Source organism: Kickxella alabastrina (genome assembly GCF_025024165.1).
Source record: "Kickxella alabastrina strain RSA 675 chromosome Unknown BX661scaffold_2, whole genome shotgun sequence".
NCBI lineage: Eukaryota > Fungi > Kickxellomycota > Kickxellomycetes > Kickxellales > Kickxellaceae > Kickxella > Kickxella alabastrina.
In genome coordinates, this window is record NW_026251473.1 from 460,914 (window position 1) to 475,113 (window position 14,200).

Consider the following 14,200-nt stretch of genomic DNA (forward strand, 5'->3'; position numbering starts at 1 on the left):
TCATTTTGTAGTGGCAATCCAATTAGAGACCGAAGTGGCATGCATATGCACGCTAGTGGAAATCCCAACACCAGTTGTATACTTTTGGCAATATTTAGACACGATAACGGAAATGAAAAGAGCACACAAGCTCTCTTGGGCCCCGAAGGCATATGACGTGAGGAAAGAAGTCCCGCTGCCATTGCAGCCTTTGTAAGTGCCTTCAAAATAGAGAGGCACCTGGCTGGTCACACGTCAAAAGGGTTGGCTGTGCTGCATCGAGCATAGAGCGACTCTGAACAACAGCAGACCAAACGCTTCACATACATGGTTAAAGGTTGAAAGTTTATTAATATAAAACTGACAAAAAAGAAATGGTAAAATTATAAACGGAAAATTTTTAGCGGCGACGGTTGCGGCGCCTGCCTCTGCCGCGGCTATCATCCTTCTGTGTTGTCGACGGGCGATCATCACGAATGCGATCCAGGATGTTCCGTGGCTTTGACTCAGACTTTGATTCATTGGCTGTGGATTGCCCTCGAATAGCCAACCCCGAGTTCTTTGGGCCGTCATGTCCGTCACCGGCGCCGTCTCCCTTTCTCCCGCTATCTCCTCCACGCGAGCCCCTGCTGTTGCCCAAGCTTGATTCGTGCGACAAGCGCTTGCTGGATACAGGCGGCGCTGGGCTCCTACTCCGCTTATCGGATCCATTGCGACCTCTATCACGCCTGTCATGCTGTCTGCGTCTAGAGTCATAGTCGTCCTTGTCATCGCTGCGGCCTCTGCCCGCTCTTGTGTCACGACTGTCGTCCCGGCGGCGCTCGCGGCGCTCGCGCCGCTGATCCTGATCATTACCGCGACCTTGGGCACGGTCGCGGCTGCGGTAGCGGCTGTCATCACGGTCGGCATCACGATCGCGCGTACGGTTATAGTCACCATTGCGGCTGCGGCTGGCATTGCCATAATCCCGTCTGCTGCGGCTGCGGCTGCGGCTGCCACTGCCACTGCTATCGCGGTGGCCACGGTGCCTATCACCAGTGCGGCTCTCATCTCTGGCGCTTCTCCCACTAGAGCCGTCGTTTTCCATTGGTGGGGGCTGGTAGTCAATTGCCTCCTTTGTGCCAGTCACGTTATCGCTTACCTTACCGGATACCGGGTAATCAGGAGTGGGTTCGGGATTAATATCAAACATGCCTGTGTCATCACGGCCAGACAAGGGCGCTCTGTGTGACGAAGTGTCCCTGTGACCCCTGTAGCTATGCCTACTGCTGCTGCGTTCGGGGCTTTGGCTGCGGCTGTCCCTGGATCCGTTGCATGCGTGGGCCTGATTAAAATAGTTTGGTGGTGCATTTGGGTGCGCGACTGACGAGTTGATCATGGGTGTGCCCGAGGGCGGCGGCGGCACTGGAATGCTGCCATTCCACTGGCCGGGCATCACTCCGGGAGGCGGCATCATGCCAGGCGGTGGCATCATGCCCGGAGGCATAAAACCGGGCATCTGCCCCATGCCCATCGGCGGCATCCCCATGCCTGGGAACCCGGAGCCCATGCCCATCATCATGCCCGGAGGCATCATCCCCATGTTGGGGTTGAAGTTGTAGTTGCGAGGGCGAGGCTGCACCTGAGCTGGCGGGCGCACGACAGCAGTGGTAGCTGGTGTGGCTGACGCGCCAGTCTCGCCAGCTGAGCTCACATTCGGGCTCACGACTATATTTGCTTTGGGTGCTGCCGAGTCACTGACGACGCTTGTTCCGTTATTTGCATTGTCACCGGTACCGCCATTGTCACCGATCTGTTTGGCCGAGTATTCGTGCAGAAACTCATCGACCTTGCCGCGTACCTCGACCGCCACCTCGAGCTGGTCGGGGACGGTATCTCTGGCGTGGCAGGCTGGGCAGGTAAAGCGCATGTCTCCGATCTCCAGCAGCTCTCTTTCGATACATGTCGAGCAAAACGCCGTTTTGCAGCACGGTGTGGTTACCGCGTCACGAGCCAGACTGTGGCAGATGTTGCACTTGAGTGAGTCCGGCACCAGGCTGGGATCGATGGCATCGTCTCCCAAGATGGTATTGCGTGCCAGCCGCTGGGCCGAGTTCCACGCCGCCTCGTTGGCAGTGGCCACCACGAGGGTGCCGTCGCTGGTGACAAGCGCGTTCCCCACTTCGTTGATGTTGTCGACCTTTTGCAGGAACGACTTTGGAATGCCCGTCGTGCGCTTGATGCGGTGACCCGATGATCTTCCCGTTCCATCGTTCGCCTGGCCGATCGAAGGGCAGCTGTAGATCCAGTGGCCTTGCATTCCGCAACGATAGCAGACATAGCCGGGCGGCGGTGGGCCCTGGTGCTCGGGGCGCATCGCGTGCGGTCTCGGCCTGAATCCCCCTGGACGCTGCTGATAAACGGGCCTTTGCCTACAAATAAAGAAACACAAACAATGGAAGCAAAGCAAATTAATTAGTCAAATGTACAAAGATAGACGAGCGGAGAGGTTGGTTTCCAGCATAGTTTATATTTCTGTGCCCCGGACACCAGCCAAGAGGCCAGGCTGGCTGTGACCCGCACTGAGTGCCAGCAATAAAGTGCCAGTGCTGCTGTGCTCCCTTGCCCCACACTTATTCACGCCATCCCTTCCTCAATATCCAGAGACAAAAAGCAGCCCGAATAACATGAGGCACTGCGCTGGGTTGGACTGGGCTTTGTGTGGGGGTGCTGGCAAACAGCAACCGCCAATGAAGATAAAAAATAGTCTTTGGCGCATACACCTCCTTTTCAGCAAGCAAGAAGGTTGTCAAAATGGATGGTGTAATGCATTTTACTATAATTACAAACAATTTTGCGGTGGCAATGGTGATGGTGGCAACTGGCCATGGGGGCAGTGTGGTATATGCTGTGGTCGCACGTATGCTGCTCGAGGCGGCACCTCGTGACAAAATAGAGTGCACGGTATGAGATGTATTACTGTAAACGTACATTTCCATGATAGACTGCTGGTGCATCCACTGATCGTTGCTCTGCTGAAGCATAGCCGAAATTCCAGCGTCCTCGACACCAAAAGAAGCGTCGGTATCTGGGTTGCCAGCGCTGTGCGTATCCTGATCAAATGCGCCATCCCTTTGCGTCCGAACTCCTGCGCCTTGGTTCGCGCGGTATCCGTACTGATTGGCTTGACCGTTTGCGTTTGTGTTGTGGTTGCGCTGGTGGTAGCCACCATTAAACGAGTTTCCTGAATACCCAGACGACTGCTGTTGCTGGTGGCCTCCGCCGCCCATGCGTCCCATCTTTGGCCCAGTGTAGGGCATGCGACGAACCAGAACCATGGTGTTTTTGGGGACCAGCGCCATGTCGTCCTTGTAGTCTACAGCTGGTTTGATTTAGGCCAAAATATAACAAGTGAATTAGTAAAAAAAGGGTGAGAAAAAAGATGTGCTACTATCGTTGCAGTTGTTTGTGTTAGCAGTGTCAGTTCTTACCTTCACCAGTCTGCTCGTTGGTAATAACCAGCTCAAACTCCTCGGGCTCGAGCTTTTGCTCACGCATGATCTCTTGCTTCAAATCGAGCACCGACGTTGAAAGCCCATCAAAGACAATAGACGAATAGTCCTTTGCCGAGCGAAACTTGTACTGAATCTGCGACATTTTGCGATCTCGAAGAGAGTTACACTCTCGTGTGTGTGTGTGTGTGTGTGTGTGTGTATTTGCTTTTAGTTGGTTTTTGTGTAAAAGAGTTTTATACGAATGTATTGAAGAAAATAAAATTGAAATAAATAAAAGTAAATAAGGAAGAAGGTTGAGAGTCAAAATGTAAATCAGCGAATCGAGTGGTGGTAGTAATGATAAAAATAAATAATAAAAGTTTTTTTTTTTAAAAATCGAGAGAGAAAAAGAAAAATACGAAAATACAAAAAAGAAAAAGGAGGGTCATAATTTTCTCGTTCCACGCATACAAATACCAAATTGAGCGCCAAAAATGCGGTGAATAAGTATTTTTCATATTTGCGGTTGACTTTTTTTTGTGGTCACAAAATAATATAGCTGTTTCCATAGCCACACCCGATGGCCACGGCACGCGTGTCCAGGGGAGGGCTGTCAATTCTCAGCGGCTGGTGGACGTTTTTTAGCGACGGGTCGCCTGCATTCCCATGCTCGTTCCATCCCCACATATACACCGCTCCGTCCTCAGTCATTGCAACGGTGTGGTTGGATCCGCACATAATGTCGTGGACACAGTCTAGGTCGATATACACCAGCTCCCGGCTACACGTGCTCTGCTGGACGGTGGCAAGTTGCCCATGATCGGCTCTGCCCCACATTGCAACCACGCCGCCTTTTCCAGCCAAGTTTATTTTTGAGACAGGCTCCAGAAGCACGGCGCCGAATTCCCAGCCGGAACACAGCTTTGCTGCTGGCCGCGGCAGCAAAAACTTCCGCCATGTGCCGGCAACCGGCTGGCTGTCGCTTGGACCGCATTGGCAATATTTGTCCTGGCCACCGACAAAGACCGTCCTGCGATCATTTGCAACAAGTATAGAGTGGCTGCGCCCGCATGCCAGCATAGCTATTGGCGGCAGACCGGCGGACACAAGCTTCATCTGCAAAACATTGGACGACTTCTTATCAGGGCTGGCAATTCCCAGTTGGCCACAGCGGTTGGCTCCCCAGCCGTACACCATTCCATTTTCGTCTAGGGCAAGTGTATGCCGCAGACCACAGGCGATATTGACGAATTTTGTTGTGCTTTTATCGTTGTCTTGTGCAGCCAAAACCGGCATCCACGTACTTGAAAATTTCTGAGAACGTCCCTGGATACCGATGCCAAGCTGGGCAAATATGTTGGACCCAGCAGAGAATAGCTGACCCTGGGTGTTAAGCAGCACTGAGTGGTTCCATCCGCAGGCGATTTGTCTCACACGATCTCCGGGAAAACCAACTGGCGTCCATGAAAATATTGGGCCGGTGCCCTCACCTCCAGTGGCAAGCTCGCCGTCGCTGTTGGAGCCGCTGGCAACCAATTTTGTGCCGTCGTCAGACCAAGCGAATGCGTGGTTTCCGCCGCCCAACACGCGCCATACGGTGTCAGCATCGGCTACGTAGCCATCAGCGTCGGCAAATATGGTCTGGGCCAGGTGGTGTGCATCGTTGCTGTCGTTGGTTGCCAGTTGACCGCTCGAGTTCGATCCTATCGCTAGTATGTGGGCCATTGTTTTGCGCGTACAGGCAGTATATTTTTATTGTTTGAAAAAATAATGTTTACAAGGAATTAAGTGGTCTAAAATAAAAAATAAGAGCCCCTGACTTTGGGTCGCAGGCATAAGCGTTTACCGGGCAAGTGTACTGGACAATACACGTATGGTATCAGCGCTGCTGAGTCAAAAAATCCAGCAAACATGCTTGCTTCAGCCCCGCTTGAGTGCGTCAAACCGCCTCTGCAGCTCATCAAGCGAGGGCAAGCCGTCCTTCGGTGCAGGCGCGCTGGGCTTGGCCCTGCTGACAACGGGTACGGGCAGTTTGGCCGCGGGCTTTGGTGCCAATGGCTTGGTAACGGGCGGCTTTGGTCCAGCACTGTCACTTCCCCTGGGATTTTCCGATGTTGATGGGATGGACGGGAGCAAGTCAGAAACCTCTTTGTCCTTGTCAGTATCATTGCCAGTAGAATTCTGAGAGTCGCCGGTCTTGGCAGCATCTGCGCCCTCGTTTAGCAGATCATCCAACTCAGCACACTCGAATGCTGCTGGGGGTGTGGCAAGTCGAGCGGGCTCTTTTACACCCCCGCTTGGTGTATCGTTGCTGTCATCATTTTCACCCTCGGGGCGCCAGTTGACACGATAGATGCTGGCAATCTCCTTCAAGTACATCTTGACCAGCTCGGTCGGTGGCGCCTGAGGGCTCAGCTTGCGCACCAGCTTCGGGTCAACCTGGCCCTCGGCATTGTCGATTGCGCTCTTGACAGCCTCTGCCCCAAACTTTGAGGTCAGCATCTCTCTGAGAATGACCAGTTCCCTGACATCTGCCCGCGTCGACGCATAGACTATGGACCACACGGCCTCGCTGATCCCCGGGTCTACCGTCCGCGACTGCTCGATAAGGCCCACGCGCGCGGTCAACAGCTCGCAGTATAGTTCGACGATTTCCAATGCTTCGACGTTAAAGTCCTCTCTTATAATGTTCTCCACTCTAATGTATGCGCTGCGCTCCTTGCCGCTCTCGAGGAGGGTTGCTATTTCGCGCCGCGCCTTGGCATTGAGCGAGCTCTTTTTGGCTTGTAGCAGCCGCAGGCGGTTGACTGATAGCTTGAGCTCAACCTTGAATTTGCTCAGCGAAAACCGCATTTGTCAATTTTTGGCAGATTATAACGTATAAAAATGTAATTGAAAAAATTGAAAGACAGCACAATTGAAAGAAAAAATAAAAGAGGTGGTGCGCTAAAAAAATCTATGCCCAGTGCATGTATTTACTTATGAAGCGCCTTCATGCAACAACGTTCTCCGGGATGTTTTTCTGCAAAAAGTCCTTCAAGTCATCGAGCTCTTGGCTGCACGCCGAGTGGCCCATGTAGTCGTACGAGTTGAACTCAACATTGTAGCCGCTATTGGTTAACGCATCGCTGGTCATCTTGCCGTACTGATACATGACAACCTCGTCGGCGGTTCCATGGCCCTGGAAAATGGGAATTTTCTTGCTGCAATCCGTAGCCCTGGCCAGCACGCGCTCGCGCATAGGCAAGTACCCGCTCAGCACAACCAAACCACCTAGCTGGAACTCTGACTGCAGCCCCGTGAACAGCGTCATGGCGCCGCCCTGGCTGAACCCGCCGAGCACAATGCGGTTAGCGGGGATCCCCGCATCGAGCTCTGAGCGAATGACCTGGTTAATCTTCACCATTGAGGCATTCATGCCGACCTCGTCGTCATCGTTGGCGATCTTGCTGAGCGACTTGATGTCGTACCACGAGGGCATCCGGAACCCGTTGTTAATGGTCACCGGCTGCTCAGGAGCGTGAGGCAAGATAAATTTCACGTGAGGCAGCTTGGACGAAAGATCCGCGGCCATGTCTTTCCAGCCGTAACCGCTGTCGCCCAGGCCATGGATGAAAATGACTGATGCTGTGTGCAGGCCGCGAGCCTTGACGATGAGTGGTGCGACGCTCATAAGATTTTCTGAACTGGTATGGGAATTGGTGTTTGGGAGTAATGACGCCAAGGACGGTGCAGGAGTCGACTCAGACTGCTCGTGATAATTAGAATTTATATAACTGATAAATTCAGAGTAAATGTGGAAGAAAAACAAAAGGCAAAGACTGGCAACAAAAGGGGGAAGCATGTCTTTAAATCATAAAAAAGGGTGAAAAATGCGATCGTAAAATCACGATCAATTTAGTTCCTATTTATTGTGCTGCTGTTGTGGATACAGTTGCTCCTTTTTATGACAGGAAAATAATATTTAAGCGTGTATTTTTTTACGAATTATTGTTATAAAATAAAAATGAAACAGAATCTCTAGCACACGCCGGGCAAGAATAAGTTTACAGTGGCGCTGCCATTGCTAGCGGGCAGGCACCTTAGAAGAGGGAAGCAAGGGTCTGCTCAGCAGAGGAGGAAAGCTCCTCAGCGGTGAAGACAGTGGAGGTCTCCTCAACAGTAGACTCCTCGGTGGTGGTAGCCTCCTCAGATGATCCCTCGCCAGTGGTATAGGCAGGGGGAATGCTGGTGGTAGCCTCCTTGGAAGACTCCTCGGTGGTGATGGCCTCCTCAGACGACTCCTCAGTAGCGGTGTAGGCAGGGGGCGTGTTGGTGGTAGCCTCCTCGGAAGACTCGACAGACTCCTCGCTGGTGGCCTCCTCAGAGGTCTCGGTAGACTCCTCGCTGGTGGCATCCTCGGACGACTCAACAGACTCCTCACTGGTAGCCTCCTCAGACGATTCTTCGCCAGTGGTATATGCAGGGGGCGTGTTGGTGGTAGCCTCCTCGGAAGACTCGACAGACTCCTCGCTGGTAGCCTCCTCAGACGACTCCTCAGTAGCGGTGTAGGCAGGGGGCGTGTTGGTGGTAGCCTCCTCGGAAGACTCGACAGACTCCTCGCTGGTAGCCTCCTCAGAGGACTCGGCGGACTCCTCGCTGGTGGCATCCTCGGACGACTCAACAGACTCCTCGCTGGTAGCCTCCTCAGACGATTCTTCGTCAGTGGTGTAGGTAGGGGGCGTGCTAGTGGCCTCCTCCGAAGCCTCAACAGTGGTTGGAGTCTCAGTGCAGGCGGAGGTGACGGCGGTGGGCTCACACTCCTCGCAAGGGGTGGTAGTATAGGTCGTGGTGTAGGTTGTAGGAGTGCAGGGGGTCTCGCTAGTCGCATCACCGGTGGTGTAGACAGGGGTGCCAGTGGTGTAGATAGGGGTGCCAGTGGTGTAGATAGGGGTCTCGGTGGTAACAGAGGCAGTGGGAGTCACAGTGACGGTGCTAGTAATGGTAGTGACCTCGCATTCCTCGCAAGGGGTGGTAGTGTAGGACGTGGTGTAGGTCGTAGGAGTGCAGGGGGTCTCGCTAGTCGCATCACCGGTGGTGTAGACAGGGGTGCCAGTGGTGTAGACAGGAGTCTCGGTGGTGACAGCAGGTACCTCGATGGTCTCCTCGGCAGTGTAGTAGATGGTCGTGGTGAGGGTCGAAACAGATTCCTCAGTAGTCACAACGGGCACCTCGGTGATGGGAGTCTCGGCAGTGGCCGTGGTGGGGACAACATTGCAGTTAGTGATGGTCTCAGTGATAACGTCAGTAACGGTGGCGGTCGCAGTGATAGTCTCGGTGGCGTAGGCAGTAGTGACAGCGGCCGCGTCGGTCTCAGTGGCAGTGACAGTGGCAGTGGCGGGGCTGCAAGTCTCGGCCTCGGTAGTGGCAGAGGGCTCCTCGACAGAGGTCAGATAGTCGTAGGTTGACTCCTCGGTAGTGGCAGAGGGCTCCTCGACGGAGGTCAGATAGTCGTAGGTCGACTCTTCGCTGGACTCAGGGACCGACTCGGACTCTTCGCTGGACTCAGTGGTAGAGTCTTCCTCAATCACAGTAACGTACTCAGTGGTGATTTGTACGGTGGTGGTCTCGACGGTGGCCGCCGAAGTGGTCTCGACGGTGGCCGCCGAAGTGGTCTCGACGGTGGCCGCCGAAGTGGTCTCGACGGTGGCCGCCGAAGTGGTTAGGGCAACCGGGGTGGTGGTGGTGGTGACCGGGGCCGGGGCCGACGACGCAATATAGGCAGTGTTAACCTCAACAATGTTGGGCAGAGCGTGGACAGCGGCAGCGAGGGCCAGGAGGGAGACAATAGATGTGCGGACCATGTTTAAAGTTTAATATGTGTGTGATTGATTCAAAGGGGGTAGGAAATCTTGATAGAAAATGAGCAAAGATGCGACCAAAAGCGATGTAAAAAGAGGTTAACAAAAATATCTAGAAGAATAACTTTTGATTCAACCGTTGTCCTTGTCCCACGGCTATCTTTTTATACGAGTCCTTGAAGAATCGCTCAAAATGCTGTTTTTTTCGGTAATTTGACTTTGTGAGTATTTTTTGCGCTCTTTTCCCCAGATATTATATATTATGCTGTCAACTGGTGCAGTTTCCAAGATAGAATTATTCGCCAAATTCTACATTTGCACCAGAACTGATACTTAATAATAAGGATAATTGTACCACTCTCAGCGATAACATTGTAACATTTCTTAGTCAAAGTAGAATTGATCCACTAAGAATCGATCATATTATATTCCCCAGTTTTTGTGTGTTAGAAATTTATGTAGACACAGCCATTGGCTTGCTCAAAATTCTTGGTTTGCGGCATATTTGCAGATTGGCTGGCAAGTCACAGAGTGTAGCAGCCAATATTTAATTTTCATAATGTATTTGCGCCAATAGCAACATCGGTGCGGGCAACGTCGCGAATCCAGTTGGCAATGGTTTTTGGCATCCCCATCCAAATTAAATTTTCACTGTGAGCTTTTTGAGTGGGGATGTGACCTGCTTTCTCTTTGCTCGCCAACCCTGGCCACTCACACGGCCTTGAATATTGGGTTATCGCAGGGAGATATCCTATTTTTAGTGCAACCAGAGTGTAAAAACAGCGGACAAACAATACATACATTTGTTGAGGATAATACTGTACAATTAGAGATTTTTGTAGCAAGGGTGTAGAAATCGTTAATGTGTGGACTGGTCATTGCGTTCCGTAATGCGCAGTGTTCCCAATTTAGGAACTAGAATGTGCTTAGTGCCTGTCCAGCATGATTTTATTTGACCATATCGCTCCAAATTAAGTGGCTTCGTGGGGCTACACCGTGCTAAGCCTTGCGTATTCTGCGACGATATTATTCGTCCCTCGTATTTAGTCTCTTAAGTATACATTCATTTGGGTCTGTCGCCCGCCCCTGATAAACGGATGTGCCAAATCGATCAAACAGATCGGAATATGCGCAGTTGTTCAGACAATGTGTGTGGGTATTGAATTTGATTTAATCATAATCCTGAAATTCCTCGCACCTCACCTTTTTTGTCCATGCGGGCTTTGGCAAAAAGACAAGGTGAAGGTCTCACAATGTTCCTTATCTGGCTTGCCATCACAGCCATTGCAATTCAATATACATTTTCGGCCTCTGACGTATGTGCATATGACATAATTTTTGGAGGGAAAATCTGCCTTTACATTTTCGCAGATGTGGGGTTGAGGAGCTGGAAAAATGAAGTCAACTGATTTTCATTTGCGATCCGCAGGGGTATTTTAAGCGCTTAATTGATATTGGGCAAAGTCCCTTCCCCTTTTCGATTATTTTTTATTTGTGAGAAACGTTTGCTTTGCTTTGCTTTTCTTATTTTTATTCTTATTATTTATTTTGCCAATTGCACTTTGCACTCATTTCTACAGACTTTACACTTATTTATTGTGTCCTGTTGTTGCCGACGACCCGCAATTCTTGTACATTATTATTTATAATTATCCTGCACACAATTTATTATCCATTCAATTCGACCGCTTTTCCTTTAAATTTATTCGGACAAAATTGGGCAGCAACTGACATAAATTTACAACCCCGCGCTGCCTCCCTCGATCGGACGTCACTACTTTCAGCCAAAAAAAACATTAAAACTTTGAATCACTTGTCACAATCATGGGCGAAGAGGGCGAGCAGCAGCACAAAACAATGATAAAGCAGCTGACAGACCTGGACGACCATGCTCTGGACGAGCAAGCAGGTCTGTTTATGCATCCCCGACGCAAGTCGCTCCGGTCCGAACCTACTCCGCGGCCGCTATCCCAGCCGTTCTTTCAGCCGCTGCATGTGTTTCCCGACGTGCTCAGCGTCAGTGCTATGGTAGAAAGGCAAGAGCAGAAGGAGCAGAAAGAACAGAAGGAGCAGAAAGAACAGAAAGACCACAAGGAGCAGCAGCAGAGAGACATCAGTGAGGCACACGTTGGAGTTTCAGAAAATAAGTCCTCTGCCACAATATCCAGCTTGAATTTTAACAATGCGCAGGATGCAGGACCGAACGCATCTATTGCACAGTACCCGCAGAGCCTTGCGTTGCAGACATCAAAAGCCAGCGCGTCTTTTAATACCAGTGCCAGTGGAGTGCCGTCGGCAACTAATGTGGGGCCAGAGGCCTCTGGCGGTAACTCGCTGACAGCACCTCCTATTAGCCCCGTTGCAAAGCCCCGGATGGGTCTGCGTAGTGTGTCACTGACGCGCATAGCTGGCGAGCGCCTTGATTTTTCTGGGAATTTAGCCAGTGCTGCCAACAAATCCGGCGGCAGTGGCAATGTGTCGGGGCGTGACGGTGCCCCCGGTGCAGACTATGCGCGCAGCGGAAAGCCAGGGGTAGTTGGCAGCTTTACCACTCGGGCGACAGATTCGCCAATGCATCCTTCACAGATACTGCGCGTGGGCACGCCGATCGAAACACCGACAGAAGAGGGTGATCGCCAGCTCAGTGTTGAGACCAGCAAGGCCAGTAAGGCCGCCGGCAAGCGGGCCACAAACAAGCGCAGTGGCAACGACCGCAACACGTCTGCAAAAGCCGGGCGGCTATTTGTGCGCCGCGCCAATGCATCGAGCCGCGGCAGTGAAGAGGAGAACTCTGACAACGACGATGAGCAGTTCATCTACCGCAACTCGCGCAGCAGCCTGCATGTGAGCTCGATCCCCGAGGATGCCTACGAGGATCGGGAGTTTGTTGGGCCCACTAAGCGCCGTACCAACCGCCACCGCCTGTCGACGTACCTCGGGAGCGTCGAGCGTCGCGACAGCTCAAGCATGAACGGCGCAATGTCTGCCGGCAGCTTTAACCAGGCGTACAGTTCGAGTGCCACGGCGCAGGGTGCTGGCAACACGGCGCATTCGAGCAGCATCAACAACAGCCTGGGCGGTTACACGGCGGGCGCGGTGCCCGGTGGTAGCAGGGTGTCAGGGAGGCGGCCCGGGCGGGCTATGCGAGGCGGGGTGAATAGCGCCAGCGTCAACGTGGGCGTGGGGTCCAACAGCGCAGGTACTGGCCATCGTTTCAGCATCCTGACGCAGTCAAACAACGACTATGGTGGCGCGACTAGCGAGGAGAGCGACATGGACGGCGAGCCCGCCGGCCTGCGGTCGACGTACAACAACCAGTACTCGCGTCGCAACAGCCGCCGGTTCCAACCAAACGTCTACTACGGATCTTCTGAGGACATGCCCGAGACGACCCCGCTGTTCCGGCGGCACTACAACCAGCAGCGGAAGCGTAAGAGCACAGTAGCGCAAGTGCTCCGGGTCATTCTGCTGACAGCGCTACTGCTGGCGTCGCTGTTTGTCCTGATGGTTTTGTTTAACTTTACGTCAGCGCCACTGGTTGACGTCGAGGCCATCCGGGTGTCGAACATTCTCGCCACCGAGAAGGAGCTTCTGTTTATCCTGCACATACAATCGACCAACCCGAATATCCGCGAGGTGCTGGTGGAGCGCGCCGAGATCAGCGTGTTTGCAGCCGCAGCCGTGAGCAATGGCACGTCATTCTCGTCAAATACATTGATCATTGGTCATACAGCGACTACTGGAAACGAGACTGGACCGGCAATTCTGCTGGGCAACGTGTATGAGTTGAGCGACCCGATGCGGTTTGCGCCCGGAACGTTGCAGAAGCCCGCGACCGATCTCAAAACAACTCAAATCAGCATCCACCACCCGGGCGCGACACTCGGAAACGGCGACACCGATGACGACAACTCGGACGCGTCCAAATGGAAGCAGTTGTTAAAGGGCCCCTATGACCTGACTATCCGTGGCACGCTGCAGTACACGCTGTGGCAGCGGAACTATGCGGCACGCATATGTATTGCCAAACTGGCTAACTTACCGCCGGAAAATTCGACTAGCGGCATTATCTCATACTCCACGGCTGCCGGACTGGGCTGCAACGAGGGTGATGACGACGATGGAACCATTATATTGCCACAGCCGCCTGCACCGCCATTTTTCGTACTAGCTATGCGACGGTTGTTCGGTCGCGTCTGACATAAATTATTTATTTTGTTTGGCGTCTGGGTGGCGTCATTTGCGGAACCTAATTAAAAATATGTTATTAGTTGATATCCCGCTTTATTAGTGATAATGTATAAGGTTGTAGATACAGTAAATTGGCAACACCTTCATTAAATTATACAGTTTATTCTATTAGCTGTGATGTTGATCCGCAGGATGGTTGATATTGTATCTGATTCACCAATCCGCGTAATCATTATATATCTGTTGTTAACCCACTTGGACATAGGATATGCGACGTTAACATGGCCACAATTTTTTTTGCAAAATCATAGCCGACAGACATACCAAACTTTCTTTTAATATTATAAACTTCCTTCAGCTTTACCCATTGCCGAGCAAACAGCTGTTCACAATGCAACAATCGCTGAATTTTATTTTTTTCTGCAATAATGTTTGCAACAAACACCAGAATATATATATGCTTGTCAACAAGTACTTGTATTGTTTATTATGACACCAGGTCCATCCATGTTTTATTAACGCACAATGACATGTTTATAACTTATAGCTGCTCATCGTTTCCCATTCACTTTGGTTTAATTTTCTCGCTAGAAGTTGACAGATAAATTCCAAGAAAAAACACCAAAAAGGCCTACAAAAGCACTTCAATTTTGCAGCTAATAAATAATCGTGAGTGCAGAATATTTTTTACTTGAAGCAACAAATAGCCAAAAAAAA

The 14,200-nt window shown here is 51.7% G+C and overlaps 7 protein-coding genes across 7 annotated transcripts; 2 read left to right on the top strand and 5 right to left on the bottom strand.

Moving 5' to 3' along the window:
* Window positions 1–379: 379 nt before the first annotated feature.
* On the bottom strand, window positions 380–3,615 carry BX661DRAFT_168564 (uncharacterized protein; the record flags this gene model as incomplete). The annotated part of the gene is made up of 3 exons (XM_051533440.1): window positions 380–2,390; window positions 2,950–3,334; window positions 3,450–3,615. The coding sequence occupies 3 exons, from the start codon at window positions 3,613–3,615 to the stop codon at window positions 380–382; spliced, it is 2,562 nt and encodes an 853-aa protein (XP_051394565.1).
* A 283-nt stretch (window positions 3,616–3,898) lies between these two features.
* BX661DRAFT_176751 (regulator of chromosome condensation 1/beta-lactamase-inhibitor protein II) lies at window positions 3,899–5,181 on the bottom strand. Its single transcript, XM_051534440.1, has one exon. The coding sequence runs from the start codon at window positions 5,175–5,177 to the stop codon at window positions 3,996–3,998; it is 1,182 nt and encodes a 393-aa protein (XP_051394566.1). The 5' UTR covers window positions 5,178–5,181; the 3' UTR covers window positions 3,899–3,995.
* Window position 5,182: 1 nt separating this feature from the next.
* Window positions 5,183–6,360, bottom strand: BX661DRAFT_176752 (regulator of Vps4 activity in the MVB pathway-domain-containing protein). The gene has a single exon (XM_051534441.1). The coding sequence runs from the start codon at window positions 6,303–6,305 to the stop codon at window positions 5,373–5,375; it is 933 nt and encodes a 310-aa protein (XP_051394567.1). The 5' UTR covers window positions 6,306–6,360; the 3' UTR covers window positions 5,183–5,372.
* Window positions 6,361–7,271, bottom strand: BX661DRAFT_176753 (lysophospholipase 1). The gene has a single exon (XM_051534442.1). It carries the CDS (start codon window positions 7,123–7,125, stop codon window positions 6,445–6,447), a length of 681 nt encoding a protein of 226 aa, XP_051394568.1. The 5' UTR covers window positions 7,126–7,271; the 3' UTR covers window positions 6,361–6,444.
* A 131-nt stretch (window positions 7,272–7,402) lies between these two features.
* On the bottom strand, window positions 7,403–8,563 carry BX661DRAFT_176755 (uncharacterized protein). The gene is made up of 2 exons (XM_051534443.1): window positions 7,957–8,563; window positions 7,403–7,866 (listed from the first exon to the last, which is right to left on the bottom strand). The coding sequence occupies exons 1-2, from the start codon at window positions 8,320–8,322 to the stop codon at window positions 7,519–7,521; spliced, it is 714 nt and encodes a 237-aa protein (XP_051394569.1). The 5' UTR covers window positions 8,323–8,563; the 3' UTR covers window positions 7,403–7,518.
* Window positions 8,564–10,452: 1,889 nt separating this feature from the next.
* BX661DRAFT_176759 (uncharacterized protein) lies at window positions 10,453–10,762 on the top strand. Its single transcript, XM_051534444.1, has one exon. It carries the CDS (start codon window positions 10,507–10,509, stop codon window positions 10,699–10,701), a length of 195 nt encoding a protein of 64 aa, XP_051394570.1. The 5' UTR covers window positions 10,453–10,506; the 3' UTR covers window positions 10,702–10,762.
* A 12-nt stretch (window positions 10,763–10,774) lies between these two features.
* On the top strand, window positions 10,775–13,609 carry BX661DRAFT_176760 (uncharacterized protein). Its single transcript, XM_051534445.1, has one exon. The coding sequence runs from the start codon at window positions 11,117–11,119 to the stop codon at window positions 13,490–13,492; it is 2,376 nt and encodes a 791-aa protein (XP_051394571.1). The 5' UTR covers window positions 10,775–11,116; the 3' UTR covers window positions 13,493–13,609.
* The last annotated feature ends 591 nt before the right edge of the window (window positions 13,610–14,200 follow it).